Source organism: Dipteris shenzhenensis, chromosome 15 (assembly GCF_047967505.1).
Source record: "Dipteris shenzhenensis isolate YYH24624 ecotype China chromosome 15, Dip_SZ_1.0, whole genome shotgun sequence".
NCBI lineage: Eukaryota > Viridiplantae > Streptophyta > Polypodiopsida > Gleicheniales > Dipteridaceae > Dipteris > Dipteris shenzhenensis.
In genome coordinates, this window is record NC_141610.1 from 54,708,408 (window position 1) to 54,730,754 (window position 22,347).

The 22,347-nt window shown below is 43.9% G+C and overlaps 1 protein-coding gene across 1 annotated transcript in view; it reads left to right on the plus strand.

Annotated features, from left to right (window-relative positions):
- The window catches only part of LOC147894002 (Major facilitator superfamily protein), a 70,316-nt gene that overhangs the window by 43,581 nt on the left and 4,388 nt on the right, over positions 1 to 22,347 (plus strand). The window contains exons 4-9 of the mRNA XM_087386583.1: positions 7,731 to 7,989; positions 9,785 to 9,873; positions 9,993 to 10,175; positions 10,376 to 10,461; positions 11,418 to 11,502; positions 11,747 to 11,861. Coding sequence (XP_087242709.1) covers positions 7,731 to 7,989; positions 9,785 to 9,873; positions 9,993 to 10,175; positions 10,376 to 10,461; positions 11,418 to 11,502; positions 11,747 to 11,861 — 817 coding nt within the window. The remainder of the gene's footprint in view (positions 1 to 7,730; positions 7,990 to 9,784; positions 9,874 to 9,992; positions 10,176 to 10,375; positions 10,462 to 11,417; positions 11,503 to 11,746; positions 11,862 to 22,347) is intronic.

Consider the following 22,347-nt stretch of genomic DNA (forward strand, 5'->3'; position numbering starts at 1 on the left):
GTCGCTCAGGTAGAGAATCGGACAGGTCGTAGGCTGAAATGCCTCAGATCCGATAATGGGGGTGAGTATGTGTCACATGCTTTTGTGCAGTTTTGCCAAGCTAAGGGCATCAAACAGGAACTCACAGCCCCTCATAATGCATCTCAAAATGGTGCAAGTGAGCGGATGAATCGAACTATTCAGGAAAAGGTTCGATGTATGTTGTCTTATGCTGCATTACCCCATGGCTTTTGGGCAGAAGCCGTGCAAACAGCAGTTCACATTATTAACAGGTCGCCAAACAAGGCTTTGGAGTTGAAAGTGCCAGAGGAGGTGTGGTCTGGCAAGCCACCCTCATACAAGCACTTACGTGTATTTGGCTGCGAGTGCTTTGCTCATGTACGCAAAGAACTACGCACCAAACTGGATCCAAAGTCTATCAGATGCATCTTTATGGGTTATGGTGACGAAGGTGAAATGGGGTACAGGTTATGGGATCCCGTTAAACGGAAGATTATACGCAGCAATGATGTCATCTTTAAAGAGGATAGTGTACACAAGGAACCCGTGCAACCTGTGGAATACAGGAGGGTTATTTATGATGATGTTGGACAGCAAAGAATGCCCATTTATATGCAGCAGCAGGCTGCTGCAGATCACCCTGTTCAAGAGGGTATACAGGCTGAAAATCAGCCAGATAATTTTGTCAATGATGCACCACTGGATGTGCCAACAGATGGGGCTGTAGAACAGCCAGATATGGTGGTACAGCCACCCGTCATGCATGAACAACAGGCTGGACAGCAGCCTAATGCGGAACATTTTGTTAGGAGGAGCTCCCGTGCACAACGGCCTCCTGCCAGGTTTGTTCCAGGAGCCAATAAATGTGGCTGATTTTATCATGCTGACTGATTGTGGTGAGCCTTCCAGCTTCAAGGAAGCTATGGGAAGAACAGAGAAAAAGAAGTGGGAGAAAGCCATGCAATCTGAAATGGACTCCCTACTTCAGAATGATACATGGGACTTGGTGCAGTTACCTGCAGGCAGAAAGGTTTTGCCATGCAAGTGGGTTTACAAAGTCAAAGTGGATTCAAATGCTTTACCTCGGTATAAGGCCAGATTGGTTGCCAAGGGATTTAAGCAGGAGAAGGGCATTGACTTTGATGAGATCTTTTCCCCTGTAGTCAAGATGACTACTTTGAGAGCAGTATTAGCTCTTGTTGCTCATGATGACATGGATTTATGTCAGATGGATGTGAAGACAGCTTTTCTTCACGGAGATCTCCATGATGAGATCTATATGAGTCAGCCAGAGGGATATGCTGTTAAAGGGAAAGAGCAGCTTGTGTGTAAGCTCAAAAGGAGCTTGTATGGACTCAAGCAGGCACCAAGAGAATGGTACAAGAAGTTTGATGCCTTCATGCAGTCCCAAGGGTATCATCGGTGTGAGACCGATCATTGCTTATACACCAAACGGGCAAAGGATGGCAGTTTGATGCTACTCATTCTGTATGTGGATGACATGCTTATTGCCAGTAAATCTCAGCATGAGATTAATGCTTTGAAGAAACAACTGCATAAGTCTTTTGACATGAAAGACTTGGGTGATGCAAATCATATTCTTGGCATGCGTATTACTCGTGACAGGTCCAAGGGACTTTTGTTTCTGTCACAGAAAGAGTACATTGACAAAGTACTGCAGCGCTTTAAAATGGAAGGGGGGAAGTCTATTAGTACCCCGTTGCCTCCACATTTAAAACTCAGCAGTAAGGACAGCCCCAGATCAGATGATGATAAGGCTGAAATGGCCAAGGTTCCGTATGCATCTGCAGTTGGATCTTTGATGTATGCCATGGTTGCCACTCGTCCGGATATTGCTTTTGCGGTGGGAGTCATCAGCAGGTATATGGCAAATCCAGGCAAGCGGCACTGGGAAGCAGTGAAAGGTGTCTTGAGGTATCTCAAGGGTACCAAAGACTTGTGCATATGCTATGGTAGACAGGATGCATTGGTGCATGGTTTTACAGATTCAGACTATGCAGGGAATGCAGATAACCGGAAGTCTACTACCGGTTATATTTTTACATTTGCAGGAGGTGCTATATCATGGGTGTCTCGGTTGCAGAAATGCGTTGCACTGTCAACCACAGAAGCTGAATATGTTGCAGCCACTGAGGCTTGCAAGGAAGCAATATGGCTTACTCGGCTGGTGGGAGATTTGGGCATTACAGGAGATATGCCAGTTTTGCATTGTGATAGTCAGAGTGCTATCATGTTGGCAAAGAATCCGGTCTTTCATCAGAAGACCAAGCACATAGAGGTGAAATATCATTTCATCAGGGAGGTACTGGAAGACAAGCGACTTGAGCTTGTGAAAGTGCATACTGATGATAATCCTGCAGATTTGCTCACTAAGAGCTTGCCTACAGAGCGGTTTGCACATTGCCGCCACATCATGGGATTAGGATGAGACCATTCTTACTTTATGGTCTTGTATACAGTAACTGTATATTGCTGTAATTTTTTATTCTTTTCTCCCCTTTAGGCACATTGGCCTTTAGGTGGGAGGTTGTTGGGGTAAAGGCACATTGCCAACCCTTCATTAAAAGATAGGACACCTATGACTGTCTTAAGACAGTCATAGGGCAAACCTAATCCTAATAAAACATAAGTGAGTTTGTGGTGTGGCTCACATTGGACTTCACACCCGCACTAGAGTGTCTCACTCTCACTCTCTTGCTCTCTTCCACTCCACTCTTCTTCCCCCCTATCACCTTGCGCACCTCCTTTACCAATTGCTGGAATCTTACGCTAGTCTGCAGAGCTCAAGGTGTCATGTTGTTTTATGCCTTCTCTACAAATTGCTATTGCACTCAGCAATTAATGAGCCAATTCCTTCTATGATCTAGAATCGTCCTCTCTTTGAAAAGAGGTTGAACCGCGCTCTGATACCAATGTAACCTTCTTCACACGCCAACGTCAAAATCCTGTGCTCATTTTACTCTTTCAAACTCTTGCGCTCAATTTACTCTTTCAGAAGCTCTTGCGCTCAATTTACTCTTTTAGAAGCTCTCCCTCACTCCCTCTCTCTACAGATGCACTAGGGCCTAGGACAACATGTTGGGCTGAACCCCCCCGAAGGTATTTTATTTCTTGAAGAGAGAATCTGTTACAAAGTGTTAAGTGTGGAACTGTTTGATACAAAACCCAATGTGAATCAATATTACAAGAGCTTCAAGCTCATTTCAAATTGGAAACATGCCACTTGTCTAAAATCTAGACTAAGTCCTATTACATGTCACTAAGGGCAACTCTGGAGTCTTCGAAGCACTTGGTCACGTGAACCGCCTCCTAGATGCTTGCTAGGCTCCATAGTGCTTAGGGAAAATAACCCTTCCTAGTACCGGCAACAATTAATTAAAGCGCACCGCCATGGCACCCATTAATTGTTAGTGCTTTGCATGCAAATAACACACTGTGGACTAATTCTAGTCACGGTGGGCGTCCCCACTGAACACATGTGCACATATAACAAATATATATACATATATTTATTCTCTGGTTGACCGGAGTTAACACTCTTGATTATAATTAAGGAGCTTTGACCAAGGGTCGAGGCACCTTAATTATAATCAAGTCTCTCCAACCGAAGTTGGCACATCTTGGTTAACCGTAGTTAATCCTCTTGGCGCATGCCAAGTCTCGTTGACCGAAGTCAACACTCTCTGACCGTAGTCAGCTCTGTGGTTCTTTGGTTAACTGCAGCTAACGCTCTTGGTAATAAACCAAGTCTTCCCGAGCAAAGTCAGGCTTACTTGACCAAAGTCAAGTATCTTTGACCGTAGTCAATTCTTTGACCATTAAAAGAACTCTTTGACCATACTTAACACATATGAAAACTCTTTAATTATGATAAGATAAATGGTCAACTGTACTTTGACTTAGGATATTTACATTGTGGTGACATGTTGACCACTATTGCAGATGGATGTGAAGTCTGCATTTCTCAATGGGGAGATTCAAGAGGAGGTCTATGTTAAGTAGCCTCTAGGTTTTGAGATAAAGGGGAGGCAGTTGGTGTGCAAGTTAAAAAAGTCATTGTATGGGCTGAAGTAGGACCCAAGAGCTTGGTATCAAAGGATTGATCAGTTCTTCACCATGATTGGACTCACTCTAAGTTCTTTGGATTCCAACCTCTACATTTGTACAAGCCAATCTTGTCTTGCTTGTCATATTATTTGTTGATGATCTCATATTATCTCATATACTTGAAAATCATCAAAAGTTTGTAGGAGACACACAGGTCAGGCTTCAGAATGAATTTGAGATGACATATATTGGGAAAGTTCATTTGGAGATTCAAAGGACGGCTGATGGAATATTGCTTATCCAGCATAGGTTTTGTCTGGAGCTTTTGGAGATTTTCTAGATGGCAGATTGCAGTCCAGCAGTTACTCCTATGGATCCAGGAATAATCTTCCTAAATACAACTCCTCCTGTGGTGGATGCCACACGATATCATCAATTGGTGGGATGTCTCTATCTCACCAACATACACCAGGACATATCTTTTGTAGTCGGGGTCTTGAGCAGATCACCACACCAAAGGAGAATCCTTTTTTGAGTTAGGTGTAGGAGGGCCTGAAGAACCTGCCGTCTGCAGCAGCTTTCTGCAGATAGTGGCAGCCTTAGGAGCTGCTCTAGGCTGCCAGGAGCAGTTCGACACAAGGGCCTCGCAGTGGGCTCTTATAGGCCAGCAGCCAGGTCACACAGACCTGTCTGTTCCAATCGGCCAGCCAACCAGGCTGGTCGGCTGATATACTAGAAAGGCCGGCCACTTTGACCCCTCCCCTTTCATTTCTACACTCAACAGTCCCCTTCACAGCCTCTCTTGTCAATTGTTCCCTGCATGTCCTAAGCCTCTCCTATAGGCTCATGGAGCAAAGTTTCTTGTGTAGCCACAAGATCCTTCTATGTGTTGGAACCCTAGAGTGATCCTGGTCCACAAGTTCTACATTTCGGTGCTGCAATAAATCTACAGCTCTGAACACTGTATTTTTCTGAGTTATCTGCAAGTTGAGTCTGTATTTACATGCTTAGTAGGGTTGACTGTTTCCTGGGCAAGCCTTTCTTCATTTTCTACAGATCCATGGCCATTGCACAAGAGGCATCGCTGGCTTAGGACCCGCCTTGAAGGTCCAAGGCATCAGGAAAGAGGTCAGGACTCCCAGCCTATTTGTACAGAATACAATTGCATTTGTCTCTAGGGAAAGAAATTCGGAATGTGACACTATGACCATGTGCTACTCATTGCTCCTGACACGTCTATTCCAACCAATTCTCGAGTATTGAAACTTTTGCGTACGGTCAAGAGGCCAGAACTTGGAGAGGAAGAACTCTATGAAGCCTAGGCATGGCTTCGAAAGAAAGGGGGGGAGGACAAGGGGACGACAAAGGAGCCTATGGCAGTGGGGAGGGAGTGGGGGGTGGCAAGGCTTAGAACAAGGATGATTGACAAGGGTGATCACAATTGGCAAAGAGGGAGTGGGGGATGACAGAAGGGGAGAGGGGGAGTGGATTAAGTCGAGGGAGGGGGAGCAGGGGAGGGCAGAGGGTGAGGCAGAGGCAGTGGCCGGGGGGGTGAAGGGAGGAGTGCGAGCGAGGGTAGTGGTAGGGAGGAAAGGACGGAGGAGGGAGGTATCTCAGCCATTGGCCTTGGAGCTGTCTAAACTTGTGCCGACAAAGCGTGCCCTGCATCCTAAGGCATCACCTCCGATGGGAGGTTGAGGAACTCCTCTCTCTGCGAGGAAACTTGACGCTCAAGGTGAAGCACCCTCTATTGCACTCCCTATGGGGAGGCCTCTACCTTAGGTCCCGACCTCTTGCAAGCCTGTCTCATCCAATTCTTTGTTGTATACTTGCTAACTTTCGCTCTAGTCCAAACCCCATGGCTTTTAAGATTGAGTAGGCTGTGGCTCCCGATTGGGAGGGATAAAGTCTTCCCCCCTTGTTCTCCTGTTGATAGATTTGAGGGACCTAGGGGCGGGAGGAGCGAAGGCCCATGAGACATCGGTGCCCATTATTTGTTGCATAAAGCATTGCCTTGGAAAACCCAAGGCTCCAACTTGCTGCTTGAAGGCACCTCCGACGAGGGTCTCTAGAGAAATCTCCTGTGTTACGGTATCTAGCTCATCTATGATCAATTGTTCCTTTGGAAGAGATTACTGAGGCTGATGTGGTGAGTGTCTGGAGTACTGTGCCGAAAAAGGTCCCTATAGAAGACAATATGGATCTGTACTCCTTGAGGAGGTCTAGGAAGCTCAACATAATGGGATGCCTTGGTACATGATGTGTTGTCATTTATTATGAAACGATATCAAGCAATGAAGAAAATCAAATGAGGTCCAAGGTAAGCTCGGCTCTGCTCCACTAGGGCGTAAGTGCTAATCAAGGAGCTAAGATGGGTACAAAACCTCCCCTCCCATGAGTGGTGATGTCTTGGATGTAGTCACCTTCTAGGGCTAAACTCGCTCGGACCCGATTTCAACCTTGTTGTTGCGTGGGGATAAAGCCAACAATGTGCCCCACCATTGCTTGATCCTGAAGGAAGAGAATAGCTTTCTGCACTTTTTGTTTGTCCTTTAGAGAAAGCGAGATCCAGATGACTGAGCATGTCAAGGGTGTTGCCATTTGAGCCCCTTTGACTAGACCAAAATTTCACCAACTAGATCACTACCCCTTTGTCTAACGAATCTTTTGTCTATCAGCAAGAGAAAGAAGTGGAAAAAGGAAAAGGAAAGAATTGAAAAAGAATTCTTCATCGGCTTGTGAAAGAAGCTTGTGCATTGGAATGGCTTCAAATAAGAACAATGTACTTCCTATAGGCGCCATATATGCTTCTGCCATATTAGCGGACATGCAAATCTCACCTTGTGAAGTTTTCGTCCAAGTTGCGGCCTGCTGGTTTTGTGATAATTCTTTCTATCTTAAGTGGTGCGTTGCCCTATCAGCTAGATTTAGATTTAGATGCTCGTTGGGGAGAGACTAAAATGAAAATGTTTAGACTTCACAAGCAGTTGTAGCTTGAATGAAGAGATTTTGAACTACCTTTTGATTAGCCTTCTCCTTTAGTGCTAGCCTTCATCATGGCTGAGTCTGCCCTTCACCTCCGGAGTGCCGACAGAAACTCAGTACGAAGACTTTGTATAAATGGATGCTCAAGTATGTGTGGGGGTGTGGATTTGTATGTGTGAGAGCATATTTTTATACTATGGTCTACACCCACTGTTGGGCGCTGATGACGTCAGTGGGGATGTCAAAGTAGCTGGTCCCTGCTATGCATGATGGAGTTTATGGTTTTCAACCTTGTGAGTGACTATCATGAGATTGAAACTGCACCATGTTGTGTTTTTAGAGGATGAGTTTGGGAATGTTCCTGGATTCATCTAGGTATATACTTCCTATAGGCGCCGGTTGCTACGGTTTCAGAATGCATGCATGCTGTAAAATGGTTGAGGAGCCGGTTTTATAAACTTGCTGAACTTCCCTTTGGTTGTCCTCATGCTCACGTTTCTTGATTAAGAAAGATGTAACTTACAGAGTTGTACCTATTAGGAGAATGTCCAAGCATTAGAATGACCTGCTTAGTTCTTGGACTTTTTCTTTTGGCACGCTTCTGATTATCTGTGATGTACTTTTTATTTTCTGTTTATTTTGGACACTGAATTTGTTTGTTGTTTTCACTTGTACAGTTAAGCTTCCGGCAAGAATGGATAAGTGATACATTTTGGTTATTAAGTTTTGGGGGAGCAGTCGTTGCAATTGGAAGTGGCGGCTTTGCAAATTTTCTGGTAAAATGGCAGTCACTTGGAATGGTTGCTCCATCAATGGGGGCTGCAACAGTTGCAGGCATCACAGCAATTGGGGTCATTTTTTTATGGGAAGAAACTCCTTTGCCATCTCACACCAAAATTTGGGGAACTACTAAAAGCGTTTTGCAGATTTCATATGGTGAGTTTCAAGTGTCTGCCATATTTGGCCTGTTGGCCCTATTGTTTTAAATGGGCATAACAGAGGGTATATGCAGCGGAAGACTAATAGAGCCCAGGAACTCACACAGTGGTGTTAATAGTGAAATCCAAAAGTTATTTCCTTATGTGTACATAACGCAGATGACTGCAGCAAGTGAATGAGCAATGCGCAGGAGAGATATAGAACCAACAAAGCTTATATTTCTGTCCACAATGGACACAATACAAAAGCAATATCCAGTGTGTCACCCTCTAGTAGTAGGGAGTGCATCCCTGTACATAAACAAAACAGCTGTTCTCCTACCTCCGTGGCACTCCCAAAACGCCCGGCCTGCGTACTCCCTACGAGCCTAGGTGGGCCTCGTTGTTGTGCCCCACAATCACACCTTCAAGCTGACCTGGTGGACAGCCACAAATAAGGAAGTGCTTGACCTCCTTGCTGCTCTGTAACACAGCCAGTGATGAGGCCCAAGCTCCCCCTTTGATCCGTCATCCTTGCTGCCTTGGTATACAACCTAGGATGAAGACAACTTCTGAGCTGTGTCTGCAGCAATCAGCCTCTCCTGGACAATGGCCCAAGACTTGCTGATCTGCTGCTCCAATCTGCTCCTGAAGTGCTGCTCCAATGGATAATGGACTGAATGGATTATGAGCCTGGAGTGGCTCCTTTTTATAGGGCATACGCCCTCCAAAATAACTGACTGGTCAGCCCCATATTGGCCGACCCAGTCTGCTGCTGCTCTAGTCTGTATAACCAAGTGGTAGGGCAGCTTGTGTGCTGCCCTGCAGGTCATGCCTGGCCACGTTGCCGGCAGCCACTGGCCCAGGCTACCCTGCCTCTGCTCCGACTCTTTCCAGTCCATTTTCCTGGCCATACACCTCTGTAAAACAGCCGCCTATTCATATCTTTCCTGGACCTGCTCCTGCCCCAAAGACCCTGCTACAGATCCATACATGCTCCTGCAAGTATCCGTAAAATGGACACCTCTGTTCTGTATGGCCTCTGTGGGATTCCGCATTGCTGGCATCACCTTCCACACTTTCTTGCCTGGGCAGATCTGCTCCAGCCGGTCCTGGACTGACATATAGCATCTTTGTACAGTTCTTGTCCACCAGGGAGGCTCCTTGCAGGGCCAGGTACGTTCTTGTATGTGCTGCCCACATGGAAGCCTATGTGCTGCCCATGTGGCAGCCCCTTTTCTTGCATGTTCTTTGTGAGTGTGCTGCCCATGTAGCAGCCCCATCCTATCATGGTCCCCTCCCCACTCTCTCCTCATGGGAACTGACGAAGGGGGAGATGACCAGCTAAACTCCAACACCTATGAGCCCACAGACCATGATGAGGATTTGTGGATGCTGAGATTGCAAAAAACAGAATGCGAAGGATAGGATGCTTTCAAGTAAGTGTAGTTCAGCAGCAAGCACATGGATGGATGGTCCGAATGGCTTTAGGTGAAGCAGCGTGACCGAAAAGAGATTCTGTTGTTTGAAGAGATTCTTGTATTTAAATGCAGCACAATTGAGAGTGTTCTTTTAGAGTGGTCAGTCAATCTCAAAGTAGCTAGTAATAAACCATCGATATTTATCAACGTCGTAGAAATGCTGCCAAATCAAGCTTCACAGCTTTTCGTTGTGCTATATATTGTAAGTTGTATGAAAGCTATGTGCTGTTACTGCATTTCTTATGGCTGTCTTATGCTTGCAATGTTGGTTATTAGTTTCTCCACTGACTTTGATGTGTTTAAAATTTGAAATGATTGTTCTGAGTTCTACAGATAAGAAGGTGATTGTCCTCGGATGGACTCATGCGTGTTTTGACTTTGCAAGCGCAGTTTTTTGGTTCCTATGGACACCAACGTTAGTGGTGAAGACTCATTCTCAATGTTTGCTTGATACTTTTGTTTAACTACATTGACGAGGCAAAATGTCTACTGTGTTGTTCGAGTTGTGTATCATTGAAATTTCTTCAACTTGCTTGTGTAGGCAGATGGCCGTGAACTGCACAGTGGTATGATTTATCCATGTTTAATGGCTTCTGAGATGCTAGGCAGTGTTATTGCTGCAATGCTGCTGTGTGGACCTTGGAACATTCGTCCAGAAGATTATCTCCGCTGGATCATTCTTGTTGCTGCATTTTCTTTGATAGTGCCAGCATATGACTATCAGGTATATGCTGGATCTATGTTGTTCAGGGTTTAATTTCTTGGATAAGTTAGAAAGGTGCATAGTTCCGATCTGATGAATCAATGTGTAACAACGTTGTTCATCATTGGAACTTCTTTGAGTGCTTTCATCAGAGGCCAAAGCCAAAGGATCCGGATACATGTACTAACATGGGTGAATGGTTTGGAATCTTTAACTTGCAGGAGATTGGCGTGTTAGTGTCTGCATTTTGTGTCTTCCATGTTTGCTATGGGATTGCTTGGCCCTCTTTAGCACGTCTACGAAGCATGTAAGTTTTGAATCTGAGGAGCTCAAATTTCTCTTAACCTTGTTGAATAAGAAAGACAGAGCTCCACTGCAACATTCCAACTTTTCAAGCATCCATGTTTTAATAGTTTTTAATATGACAAAAACTTAGCCTTTTATCGTGACATCAATGTTAAACATTAAGACCCTCGATCAAAATTCAGATATTGTGTAAGTTGAGTACCTCGACACCAATTCATTAAAAGAAAGGGACGAGTCAAGGCTCATTGGTCAGGTCACAGTATCGACAAGAATCGATGGGACCTATCTTCATCAATCAGCTTTCGTTTCAATGGCATCCAACTGGCTACATGAATGATTAACAGGCGGGGAGGTTTTCTTCTCTTGGCAACAGACCTTAACATCAAATGCATTAACTTGGGCATAGATCTAAAGAAATCTACTTGCAGAAATTTATATCCTCTTTTGCATAGTTTCTATCCTCTTTTCTCGGCTGCTTCATTCCATACAGTGTGCAAGGTCTCTTCTGAGAGATCCTGGTCAGCATGCTCTTTTGGTCAAACGAGTCTATACTTTTCTGTTTGCCCCTTTTAAGAGATCTACCAAATCTTGGCTCCAGACCTTTTGGCTGCTTTTTTGCTGTCTACTGCACGCTATGCCCACCTGCATGTGGCAGCTCAGGTCCTCTACAACGACACCTATCATGTCATTAACATGCATAACATTGTTCTTCCCAAGAATAACACACTAATCAACAAATACCCCTGACATATGCACTATGTTGAGCATCAAAACATTGAAAATATAAATTATCGGTTGTTTTCTAAGCCCCGAGATTAACGTTTAATAGAGGATAATAACTGTACTCTATTGCTGAGCTCGGTTCTGTTTTAATGATTTATAGCTTAAAGCATGTACTTAATTGTTGCTTGTTATTTTTTCTGTTGGCATGTGGACATTTAACATTATTGTTGGCAGATATATTCCCACCGAACATCGAGCAGCTGTTATAAGTATATTTCGGGTTCCTCTAAATACTGCTGTGGTGTTCATTCTCATCAATGTAATTCTCTCCATGTACTAATAGCCAATTGTTGACATATTTTTTAAAAGTGTTTTGCATTTTGGTCATGCTTTTTGTCTTTTTCAATTCAATTCTCTATTTATTTCCATGTACTAGTAGCCAATTGACATTTGGTTTGTAAAGGTTTTACATTTTGTGGTGCTTTTGAAATACTGGAAATGCTGTAGCTAATGTTCCTGGTCAACAGGACTGTACTGATATATTGTTCAATACTGACATACAGGGTAGCATTCAACAGCGTATAGAGAACAGCTCCATTTTTGGTATTTCTATCGTTGGCCTATTTTCTGGAGCATACGGTTTACATATTCTAAATCATTGGAGGTGGCAACCACATGGTACAGTATATACTTAGAATGTGAGAGTAACAGGGGTGACAAATTTTCGTTAAATACTTGCAGGAGATCCATCAGCAAATGTATTAGCAAACGGATTCATCATCAGAAATGTGGAATAGTTGCAACATGTTAAAAATGCATTTAAACACTGCTAATTGATTAGTACAGGTACCACAAAGTAGTAAGGAAATACAAGATGGAAGTCATCCTCTATAGTCAAGCATTCTTGTTGATGCCTCATCATAGTTTTCTTTGGTGCATAAGGTGCGTGGAAAAACTTGATGGACTTGCAGTGCTGCCTCTTGTGTCTTGTTCGTGATCTCACTTCGTTTTGTGTGGTCACTGTAAAACTCTTCTATTCTAACTACAGACAGATCACGGGAGTAGCACCGATATTGTTCCACCCAGCCAACCTTGCTGAAGTGTGAGAGCTGACGGAGAAAATCAGATCAAAAACATACGTGAACAGTCATTCTCTATCTCTCTCTAACTCCAACAAGCCCCATCTCCCTAGATGGATCTAGATGCCACATGTCATCATTATAGGGCCTTACTAATGCATCTTTTCACCCCTCTCTTGGGTTACTTTTATTTCCTCTGCCCCTAGGCACATTTCTTGCATTAGGCCCTTAGCCTTAGATCCACCTAGTCTGGTGCTATCAACCCTCACCTAGGACCTTGACATTAATTCCCTCCCAATCCTTTACTTGAAGCGCAAACAGATATATTACAAACGGAGATCCTTTAAGGGAAATGTCGACTGATTCTTCCGAGGTCATGCTACCTCGGCTAGAGCGTAACATTCCTTCCCTCTTCAGACATCAGCGTCCTCGATGATAAAATCTGGGAACACTCTCCGCAACTGGTATACGGATTCCCAGGTAGCTTCGGATAGAGGCTGACCATGCCATGTAACCAACACATGGGTATCTTCCGATTTTGTATTTGCATTGTTCCTCGGTCCAGGATTCTTGTTGGTTTGCGCCTTGCATTATCCTCTATCTCCTGAAACAAAACCACACCTTCGATTAGTGAGTCACCTGTATGTAAAAATTTTTTAAAGTGCGAAACATGAAAAACCGGGTGCACCTTACACCCTTGTGGCAATTCTAATTTATAGGCTACCTTGCCTATTCTCTTTAGAATTAACCACGGCCCACAGTATCGAGGTGATAACTTAGCACACTCTCCTGAAGTTAACGACTTCGAGTGCAAAGGAACTCTGAGAAAAACTTTTTCTCCTCTTTTAAATACTCTTATAGACCAGTTTTCATGCGCATACACCTTGGCTCTATCCATAGCTTGGCAGATATTAGCTCTCGCAAGTGCTAGCATCTCCCGCATCTGAACCACAAAGTTTGCGGCACTAGGCACTTTCTGAGGTACTCCAACTATAGTTGGATTCGCTGGTCTATAACCATAGTTCAGCTCAAACGGACTGAACCCTGTAGAGGAATGTTTTCTATCATTGTAGGCAAACTCTAACAATGGCAACCACTTGTTCCACGTATGTTGCCTCAATGACACATATGCCCTGAGCATATCCTCTAAAGTCTGGTTGACTCTCTCCATCTGACCATCCGTTTCAGGATGATCCCCGCTACTCATTCCCAACTCAGTCCTTAGTGTCTCAAATACCGCTGTCCAAAAATGACCGGTAAATCTGACATCTCTGTCTAACACTATGGATCTAGCTAATCCATGCAGACGAAATATATGTCTAATAAATAAATCTGCCACTTGCGGGGCACTAACAGATTCTCTAGTCGGAATGAAGTGAGCCATCTTGATTAGACGATCAACCACCATAAGGATAGAATCATACCCTCCTTGTGTTGTAGGCAACCCTACAATAAAGTCCATGGAAATGCTCTCCCACTTAGTGGTATTTCCAAGGGCTGTAAAAGTCTAGGTGGCTTCACCCGCTCGGCCTTGCTTACCTGACACGAAAAACACCGTGTCACATATTCATGAATATGCTTTTTCATCTTTGGCCAAAAGAAATCTCGCTTCACGAGATCATATGTCTTCTCGACTCCTGGGTGTCCCGCACATGGGTTATCATGGCACTGTCGAATGACTCTCTGCCTGAGATCATTCTGACTAGGCACTACAACCTTGCCATTTCTTTTCAGCATACCATCCCTTATGGTATATCTTGCTTATGTTTGGCCTTTTCTGGATGCCAGGTCATCCTTTTCTTTTTCCCCGGGTTTTAACATATGAGCCTTAGGCCATAGTCTTTGAATAAACTCGTCCACCTTTTGAGTTTCTCGTCCACCTTTTGAGTTTCTCTAATCTTGGTCATTAGAGCGCTCTCTAATACCGTGAAACTCATATTGTGCATAATGCGAGACAACGCATTAGCAACCTTATTATCTTTTCCTCTTCGGTACCGAATCGTCAAACTAAACTCCTGCATGAGCTCTGCCCACCTAGCTTGGCGGCCCCTTAAGTCAGGCTGTTTACAAAAATGTTTCAGAGTATCATGATCCACATCCACATAAAACTCTGAACCATACAAATAATGCCTCCATGTTCAATTCCTCTGAGAGGGAGAAAGCTTCTTGCTTTCAAAGGCTACTGGCCTTTCCTCTTGAAGGAGAACTGCTCCTACCGCAATGCCGCTTGCATCGGTTTCCAGGAACAACGGTTTCTGGGGATCAACTATTTTTAACACCGGTCCTGTGACCACAACTTGTTTTATGGTGTCAAAACTTTCTTGTTGATTCTGTCTCCATATAAAAGGTACTTTATCTGAGGTCAGATCAGTCAATGGCGATACTATTTCGGAATATCCTTTGATATGCCTTCTATAAAATTGGACAAATCCCAAGAATGATCGCAATGCGGTCAAACTCTGAGGGATTGGCCAAGTCAGTATCGCAGCCACTTTCTTTGGATCCATTTCTACCCCCTCTGGAGTAATTATGAATCCTAAATATAACCATACACAATATAGTTTTCTTTTTATTTACATACAGACTGGCTTTCCTCAAAGTACTAAACACTTTTCTTAAGTGTTCATGATGCTCAGTAATACTTTTACTGAACACTAGAATATCGTCAATAAAATGTACTACAAACTTTCTGATATACGGACATAGTAAATCATTCATAAGCATGACGAATTTAGCTGGAGCATTGGTAAGTCCAAAGGGCACAAAAACTCATAATGACCAAACCTGCTCCTGAAAGCGGTTTTATGCACATCCTTTGCTCCAATCCGGATCTGATGGTAGCCACACTTAAGATCTATACCACCGATCCGCTGCCTCACTAAACATGTGGGTGGCCTCGCGGATCTTTTTGATATCATTTCTGATTTCACAAATGGCGAACGCCTCGTCCCATTTGTGTAACTAGGTCTCAATGACATCAGAACTACGGTCATTCATCCGACCAGAATACTTTTTCGGACTGTAATTGGCAATATTAGGTACTTTAGCCTTTCTAGGCTCGACCGTATGGACACTAGACTCTGGTTCCATTGGAGCCTTTCCCTTCTCATCTCGAGAAGGTCTGGCAGACATACTGTGTATCACTCTTCTAAGTTCAGACTGCCCTGCATTGGCTTGTAACTGTTGCGCTAATAACTACTGCAAGGCATTCTCAAGTAATGCAATCTTGCCAGATAAGGTGTGAGCTACTGGGCGCGATACCTGTTGGGTCGGCCGGACTCCTGATTCACCAGGGTCCCTCCTGGAAGCCTCTTCTTCTGCTTCCATTCAGGTCAATGGGTGTTTTGCCCCCCTAAAAAAAAAAAAAAACACCGCTAGAACACTGTATTTACAGACTGACACAATTGAGTGTACTGACATTCTGACACAATTCCCTATACTAGGGAATACATGCAATACCAAATGTCACACTAACTAGGCATTTGACACAAGCATAACCCAAATACCACCTTCCCTATACTAGGGAAATTCGTGCAAGTCGACTCAGACTGAAACACACATGCATAATCCCCAGCATAATCTGTCCCTGCTATAAACCACAAGCCTATATACGGCTGGCTATCCCTTGATGCAACCTGGCAACCCACGAAGACTGAATCTGTTTCTACCAAAACAGAAATGACAGAAACAAAAGGGAAAATGGGTAAAGTGCTCCTTGGTCTATGAATTCGACATTCAGGAGTCTCGGAGTCTTCACGCGGTGCAGATGTTCCCTTTTTCTTCTGCCAAAACGTTGCTCTCTGTTAGAAATCTGTCTAAGGGAATTTGTCTCAGCTGCGTGGCCTTAAAAGGCTATGACTATGAGTCCGTTGGGAAACAGGTCGAATTCTATTACGGGCCAGCTAGTCACGTAACTAGAGAGCGGGAGATGTGACGAAACAGATTGCGATCGTCACCTTGTCGACTATTTTCATCGTTTGGCGTCACGCGAAGCTCTCTGATCACAGCCCCACGTTGCTCGTCGTCCAGTGTTTGGAACCTCTACGTGAGCGCCGATCGAAACTCTCCGTTAAACCCACGAACCACCTCGCATCTCGTGCCTGCGCTCTGGTCCTTCGACGACCGTTCGTGCCACTCTGCGCTCCACACCTGCTATCCGCTACCAAAGATCAGTGATACGTTCTTCAACTGATAGCAACTGTTTGGTGGCCTTGTTCGTCCAACGTTACAACCTTCACTCCAAGTGAAAATCCATGGTAATGTGCTCCCAAGGTCTTTCTGGAATGGGTAAAGGCTGTAGTAAACTTTTGGGTTTCCCTCTGTCATACTTGGATTTTTGACATGGTAGAGAAGCTGAAATGTAGGCAGTGATGTCCTTTTTTATGTTAGGCTAGTAGAAATGTCTTTAAGGGTGCATACATTGCCACAATGCCTCTGTGGCCAGCATAGGGTGGATTATGATTTTCTCCCAACACTTTGGACCTAAGGTCCTTTTTAATGCATAATTTTTTTACATGAATAAGTATTTATCCCTGAGGTGGTAGCCATGGTGAGTGTCTCCCGTTACCAGATGTGCCCATATCTAAGAGAAATCAACATCTCCCGCATAAAAATTGTTAAGGGCTGTCAATTCATCATCAATTCATCATGGTAAGTGTGTTAGAAAATGGACCAACAGAGGGTACACACAGCATAAGATTGCTAGAATAGCCCAAGAGCTCACACAGTGTGTGTGGGGAGTGGAATCACAAACTTCTTTACTTAATGTGCATCAAAAGATGTGCAGACTCATCAATAGACAATAATCCAGCCAGATATAGAAACCACCAAATTAATATATTTCCGTCCAAAGCTATGGACACAATACAAAAGTGATAGATCCAAAGTCCCACCAGAGTGTGGTCCTTTGATCTTACCACAAGGCACTTCTACTATCTGCCAGATATCTCTAGACTCAAGCCCACGTGCTCCAGCTCGAGCGTATTGTTGGTGTAAGCAAACTCTAGGTTGGTCAATATTAGAGCATGGTTGAAAGGAGGGACTGGATCAGCCACTTGTCACTTGCATGGCTGGCTGCATGGAGTACCTTAAGAGAGAGATTAAGGGTCATAGTCTCTCCTGTGAGCACGGGTTGCTGGTGGCGCAGTTGTCTTTGGAGTTGGTGCACTTGATTATGCCTTGGAAGCCGATCGTGATGAGCGTGGAGACATCTCCCATATAGTTCATGGCTCGGTGCCTCTGTCAATCAGTCGTTGTAGCTAAGTGTGTGTGAGTTGTAACTCCAACAAGCTCGGTTGAGCTGAGGAGATGAATAAAGTTGTCGCCTATGAATAAACGAGACGGTTTTTCATATCTTTCACTATTATTTCATGCACTATTTCATGCACTAGTTGCTCAGCTCTTGGAATAGATAGCGATCTATCTTTTTCTTACTGCATGCAATAGTTTTATACGAGCTGAGATCCATCACGTATGCAGACTCTCCATCCTTTGACCTCAGCTCCTTGCTGCCCTAGGAGACAGCCAAGGTACCAGCCCTCTTGAGCTCAGTCTGCAGCAACTCTTTGCCCTTGCTTTGCCTCCTGAATGTAGGCCCAAAGGTGGGGCTTGTGCTGCTCCTTCTGCTCCTGGATTTGCTGGAGTGCTGGATGCAAAATGAGGCCCAAGGCCTCTCCTTTTATAGACCCCAAGGGCCCTCTGAAATACCAACTGGTCGGCCCCTTATGATGGCTGACTCAGTCTGTAAATGACCGACCTGGTTGGCTGCCCCTACCAGCCCAACCAGGGCCCTATATAAGGGTCTTTCTAGGCCCTTTGGAGCCTTTGTTCCAGTGCATAAAGCCCTCTATTTTACTGCAGGGTCCAGCCCCTCCTGTCCTGTCTTGGTTCAGGCCTGTTAGCCTGGCTTCGTCGCCACATCAGTGGCTCCTTTCTTTCTCTGATCTCTACCCCCATGGCAGCCATGCTGCTGCTCATGTGGCATTCTCTCAGTTCCTAGGTTCACCCCCCCCACACTCTCCTCATATGGGGGCTTACAGATGGGGAGGTGACCTTTCCAACAAAGTGACTGAAATATTATGAATCCTTGGTCTACGGGAGAGGGCATATGACACTACATTTTCTTTTCTATGAGTGTATTGGATTTGAAAATGAAAGGACTGCAGAACAGTCGACCGTTTCATACGTTTCTCTCTTATTAGAGGTTCCTTCAAGAAATATTGAAGTTTGGGAATGTTCCTGGATTCATCTAGGTATATAGTTCCTTCAAGAAATATTGAAGGCTTTGATAATCAGTTTTTACTAGGAAGTCTATCCCTAAAAGAATAGTGTTCCAACTCTTCAAAGCATGGATTACAGCCAAGACTTCTTTCTCGTAAATGTCGTAATGCAATTCAGCATCCCTTAGCGGCCTGCTTTCATAGGCCAGTGCATGCTGATCCGGAGTAAGTAGCACCAATGCAATCGCCACTTGCATCAGCTGCTACTAGGAAAGGGTTCCTCAAATCAGGAATGATAAGCAAAGGACCTATGGTCCAAGCATGCTTCAAATTCTGAAAGGATTATTTTTTCTTGGAGGTTCATCTAAACTTGATATTTTTCATGAAGAGGGGCAGGAAGTTCAGCAAAATGCTAAATGAACCTATGGTGATATGAGCATAGACAAAAAAAGGATCTTACCTCATGAGCATTCCTTAGGTCGGGCCAATCTACAATTGTTTGTATCTTGGCTGGGTCCATTCAAACACCTTCACGTGAAATAATGTGTCCAAGATAGTTGATCTCGGTTAAGAAGAATTCACTCTTCTTTTCATTGATGAGGAGAGCATTTTAAGATAAGACTTTGGAATATAATTTTCAAATGCTCTCTATATTCTTCTTCATTCTTGCTGAAAATGAGAATTCATCAAAGAAGACTGCTGAAAACTTCCTATGACCTCTAAACAGCGGTTCCATTAGCTGATTAAAAGTGGCTAGGGCATTGGTAAGGCCAAATGGCATTATTAGATACTCATATAGCCGAAACTTGTTCAGAATGTTGTCTTATGAATATCTTCAAGCACAAGACAGACCTAATGATAGCCACTCTTAAGATCTATGCGGCTGAATATTTCAGATCTCCTAGACAACCACAGATATCATCTATTCGAGGGATCGAAACGGTTTTCTTGTTTAGAGCTCTATAGTCTAATACACATGTCTAATACACATCCTGAAACTTTTATCTTTCTTCTGGACTAGTAGGATAAGAGAGCAAAAAGGAGAGCTACTGTGTTGGATCAAGCCCTTGGTCAAGAGTGCTTAACTTGACTGAAAATTTCATTTTGTTGGGCTTGGCTACCCTGTAAGGAGGTCTATTTGGTGGTGATGTTCTAGAAACTAAGTCAATCTTGTGATCTTCAAGTCTTTCAGGAGGGAGATGACTAGGAAGTTCTTGAGAAAAACAACTTGAATATTCTCTAAGTTAATCTAGTCTTTTTGGTGCAATAGATTTGATTTTATTTCACTATCTTCCTTTGCACGTACAAAAATACGGAAAGAACACGTTCCTTTCTTAATTACCGTGAAAGATCGTGAATGCCTTAACATAGGAATAGAGTTTCCCGATCTCTTGCTGAAATGCTAACATCTCTACCCTTATGTTGGAGGGTTAGAATGCTCTTTGTGTAATCAGTCCATGGGTTGACTTGCTTATGCCAAAGTATCCCGAGAATTACATCAGCCCCTTGAATTGGAGCCACCATGAAAGATAAATGATCTAGGTACCCTTGAATGTGTACTCGTAGCTTGCCGATGAGAGGGTACACCTTTTCTTCTCGATTCGTAAAAGCTACAGATGCTTTTTGGACCTCCCCTTTGTCTTCTAAGGCTATCCCCAGATTCTGTGCCAACTGATGAGAAATGAAATTGTAAGTAACACTGCTGTACAGCAAAAAGAGAGCAGATTTATCCTTTACCTGAGCCCAAGTTTTGAGCATACTGTGGGCACCAATATCAGCTTCTTTTTTTGGAGGACCCTCCACCATATTGATCGCGAGGGTTTCCTTTGTTGCTGCTGTTTTTGGCAGCCAGAGGACATTCATAAAAGTTGTGGTGTTGCTTGCCACACTTGAAGCACCGTCCCTCGGAATAATACATTTGTATTTGTTGCAGAGGCAAGGAATTGAAAGATCTTGCTGCTTTCTTTGGAGGAGGCTGGCTGGATCCCTTTTGCTGTTTTGGCATGTCTCTGCCCTTTTGCTCCTTTGAGAAGTCTCTTTGGAACTTTTCTTGTCTTTGGGGTTGTGTTTGATGGAGAAGAGCTGCTTGTTCTCCACCTTTGAAGCAACATTAATGGTACCCTCTAGAGAAACCAGAGCATTGATATCCACTTCATTCTAGATGGTATACCTCAGCCTAGCATAGAATTTTCTTTGGTGTTTTTTAAAATCCTTCTTGCTGAATGCTTGAACTTTCAGCAAAGTATCGAGTGACATACCAACTTTCTCTTCTTGTCGTTGACGGGGTATGTCCCATTGGACCATCATGTGCCTCTTGAATTCTTTGGGTAAGAAGTGGTCTTGCAGCTGCTTCTTGAAGTGCTTCTAGGTAGTGGCTTGCTGTCCCGTACTTGCCATGGCTGCCCACCAAAGTGAAGCACGACCTTGCAGATGTAAGGCCACAAATCGGAGCTTGGCCTTCTCTTCATACATTTGGAACAACAAAAAATCTAAATTTGTATGATTGGACATATTCTAGTCTTACAAAGGTATATTCTCTTCATACTTGTCCCCTTCTTCGAAGTACTTGAGATCTCGTATTAGGGCCAGCATAGGGCCAGCAAGACTTCGGGCTGATCCTCTCCCTTGTACTCATTGAATTTGAGGAACTTGTCTCCAAGAGGTACTTCATATTTTGCATAGCTTCGTCTTCTTGAGTGCTTTGAAGGAGATGCACTTCGGTGCTGCTTTCTACCTCAAGAAGGACAAACATATGATGACTTAACCCTCCCTTTTGGAGTTGTGGATGTCTGCACAGTCTCTTCATTGGAATTGGGACCCTGAATTGTGAGTTCCCGCATGGTTGCTTTCCAGCACTTGAATTTTTGGGCTATATTGGACGAGAGAACTCAACTCATGGAGGTTAGGAGGAGGATCAAGACCATTGGTTGCATGATGGCAGGTTGAGTCAATGGAGAGGTCTCAACAAGACAAAGCATAGAGTATAAGACCTTTGCGTAAGCTCTGATACCAATGAAACTACTCTGTGCTTTTTAACAACTTGGAGATAGGAATTTATTAGACTTTTTATGCAGAATTTTACGAGGTGCTCATGGATGCATATTGGAATGGGGATTGCATGAGTGAGAGTTTTGCATAACTTGACAAATTGCTCAATATGAGCAAGAAAGAGAGACACAATTGCACTTGGGTTGAGGGGCCAAGACGGCCCCTCCCCTTACCTAGGCTCTTTTATTTCTTGAAATGGAGATACAAGACCAAGGTGCAATGCACCCTACAACTCGACTCAAACTTTGGAGAGTGATGAGTTAGACATGGCTGTAGAATAAGAGTGCTCAAGTAGAGCCATTTACAAAGGATGACTCAAAGGCTGGAGCAAGTCAGTGATGCTAATGATTCCAACGCGGGTATCCTCTCCAATTATTATTGTGATTCGTTTTCCAGCCCCCCAAAGCCTAGGTTTTTCTCTAAACTTTGTGTCCAGAACTTGATTGTGATTTGTACTCGGAGGCTGAAACTGTTAGAAATTACCCAACAGAGGGTACGCACAGCGGAAGATTGATAGTAAGTTGACACAGTGTGGTATGAGATGTGGAATCACAAACTTCTTAACTTATGTGCATAAAATAGATGTGCAGACTCATCAATAGACAATGAACCAGCCAGATAGAGAAACCACCAAAATAATATATTTCCGTCCAAAACTATGGACACAATACAAAAGAGAGAGATCCAGAGTCCCACCAATGGTGTGGTCCTCTGATCTTACCACAAGGTACTTCTCCTATCTGCTGGCTATCTCTAGACTCGAGCCCGCGTGCTCCACCTCGAGCGTCTGTAGACTCTGTGTCCAAAATGGTTCTCTCT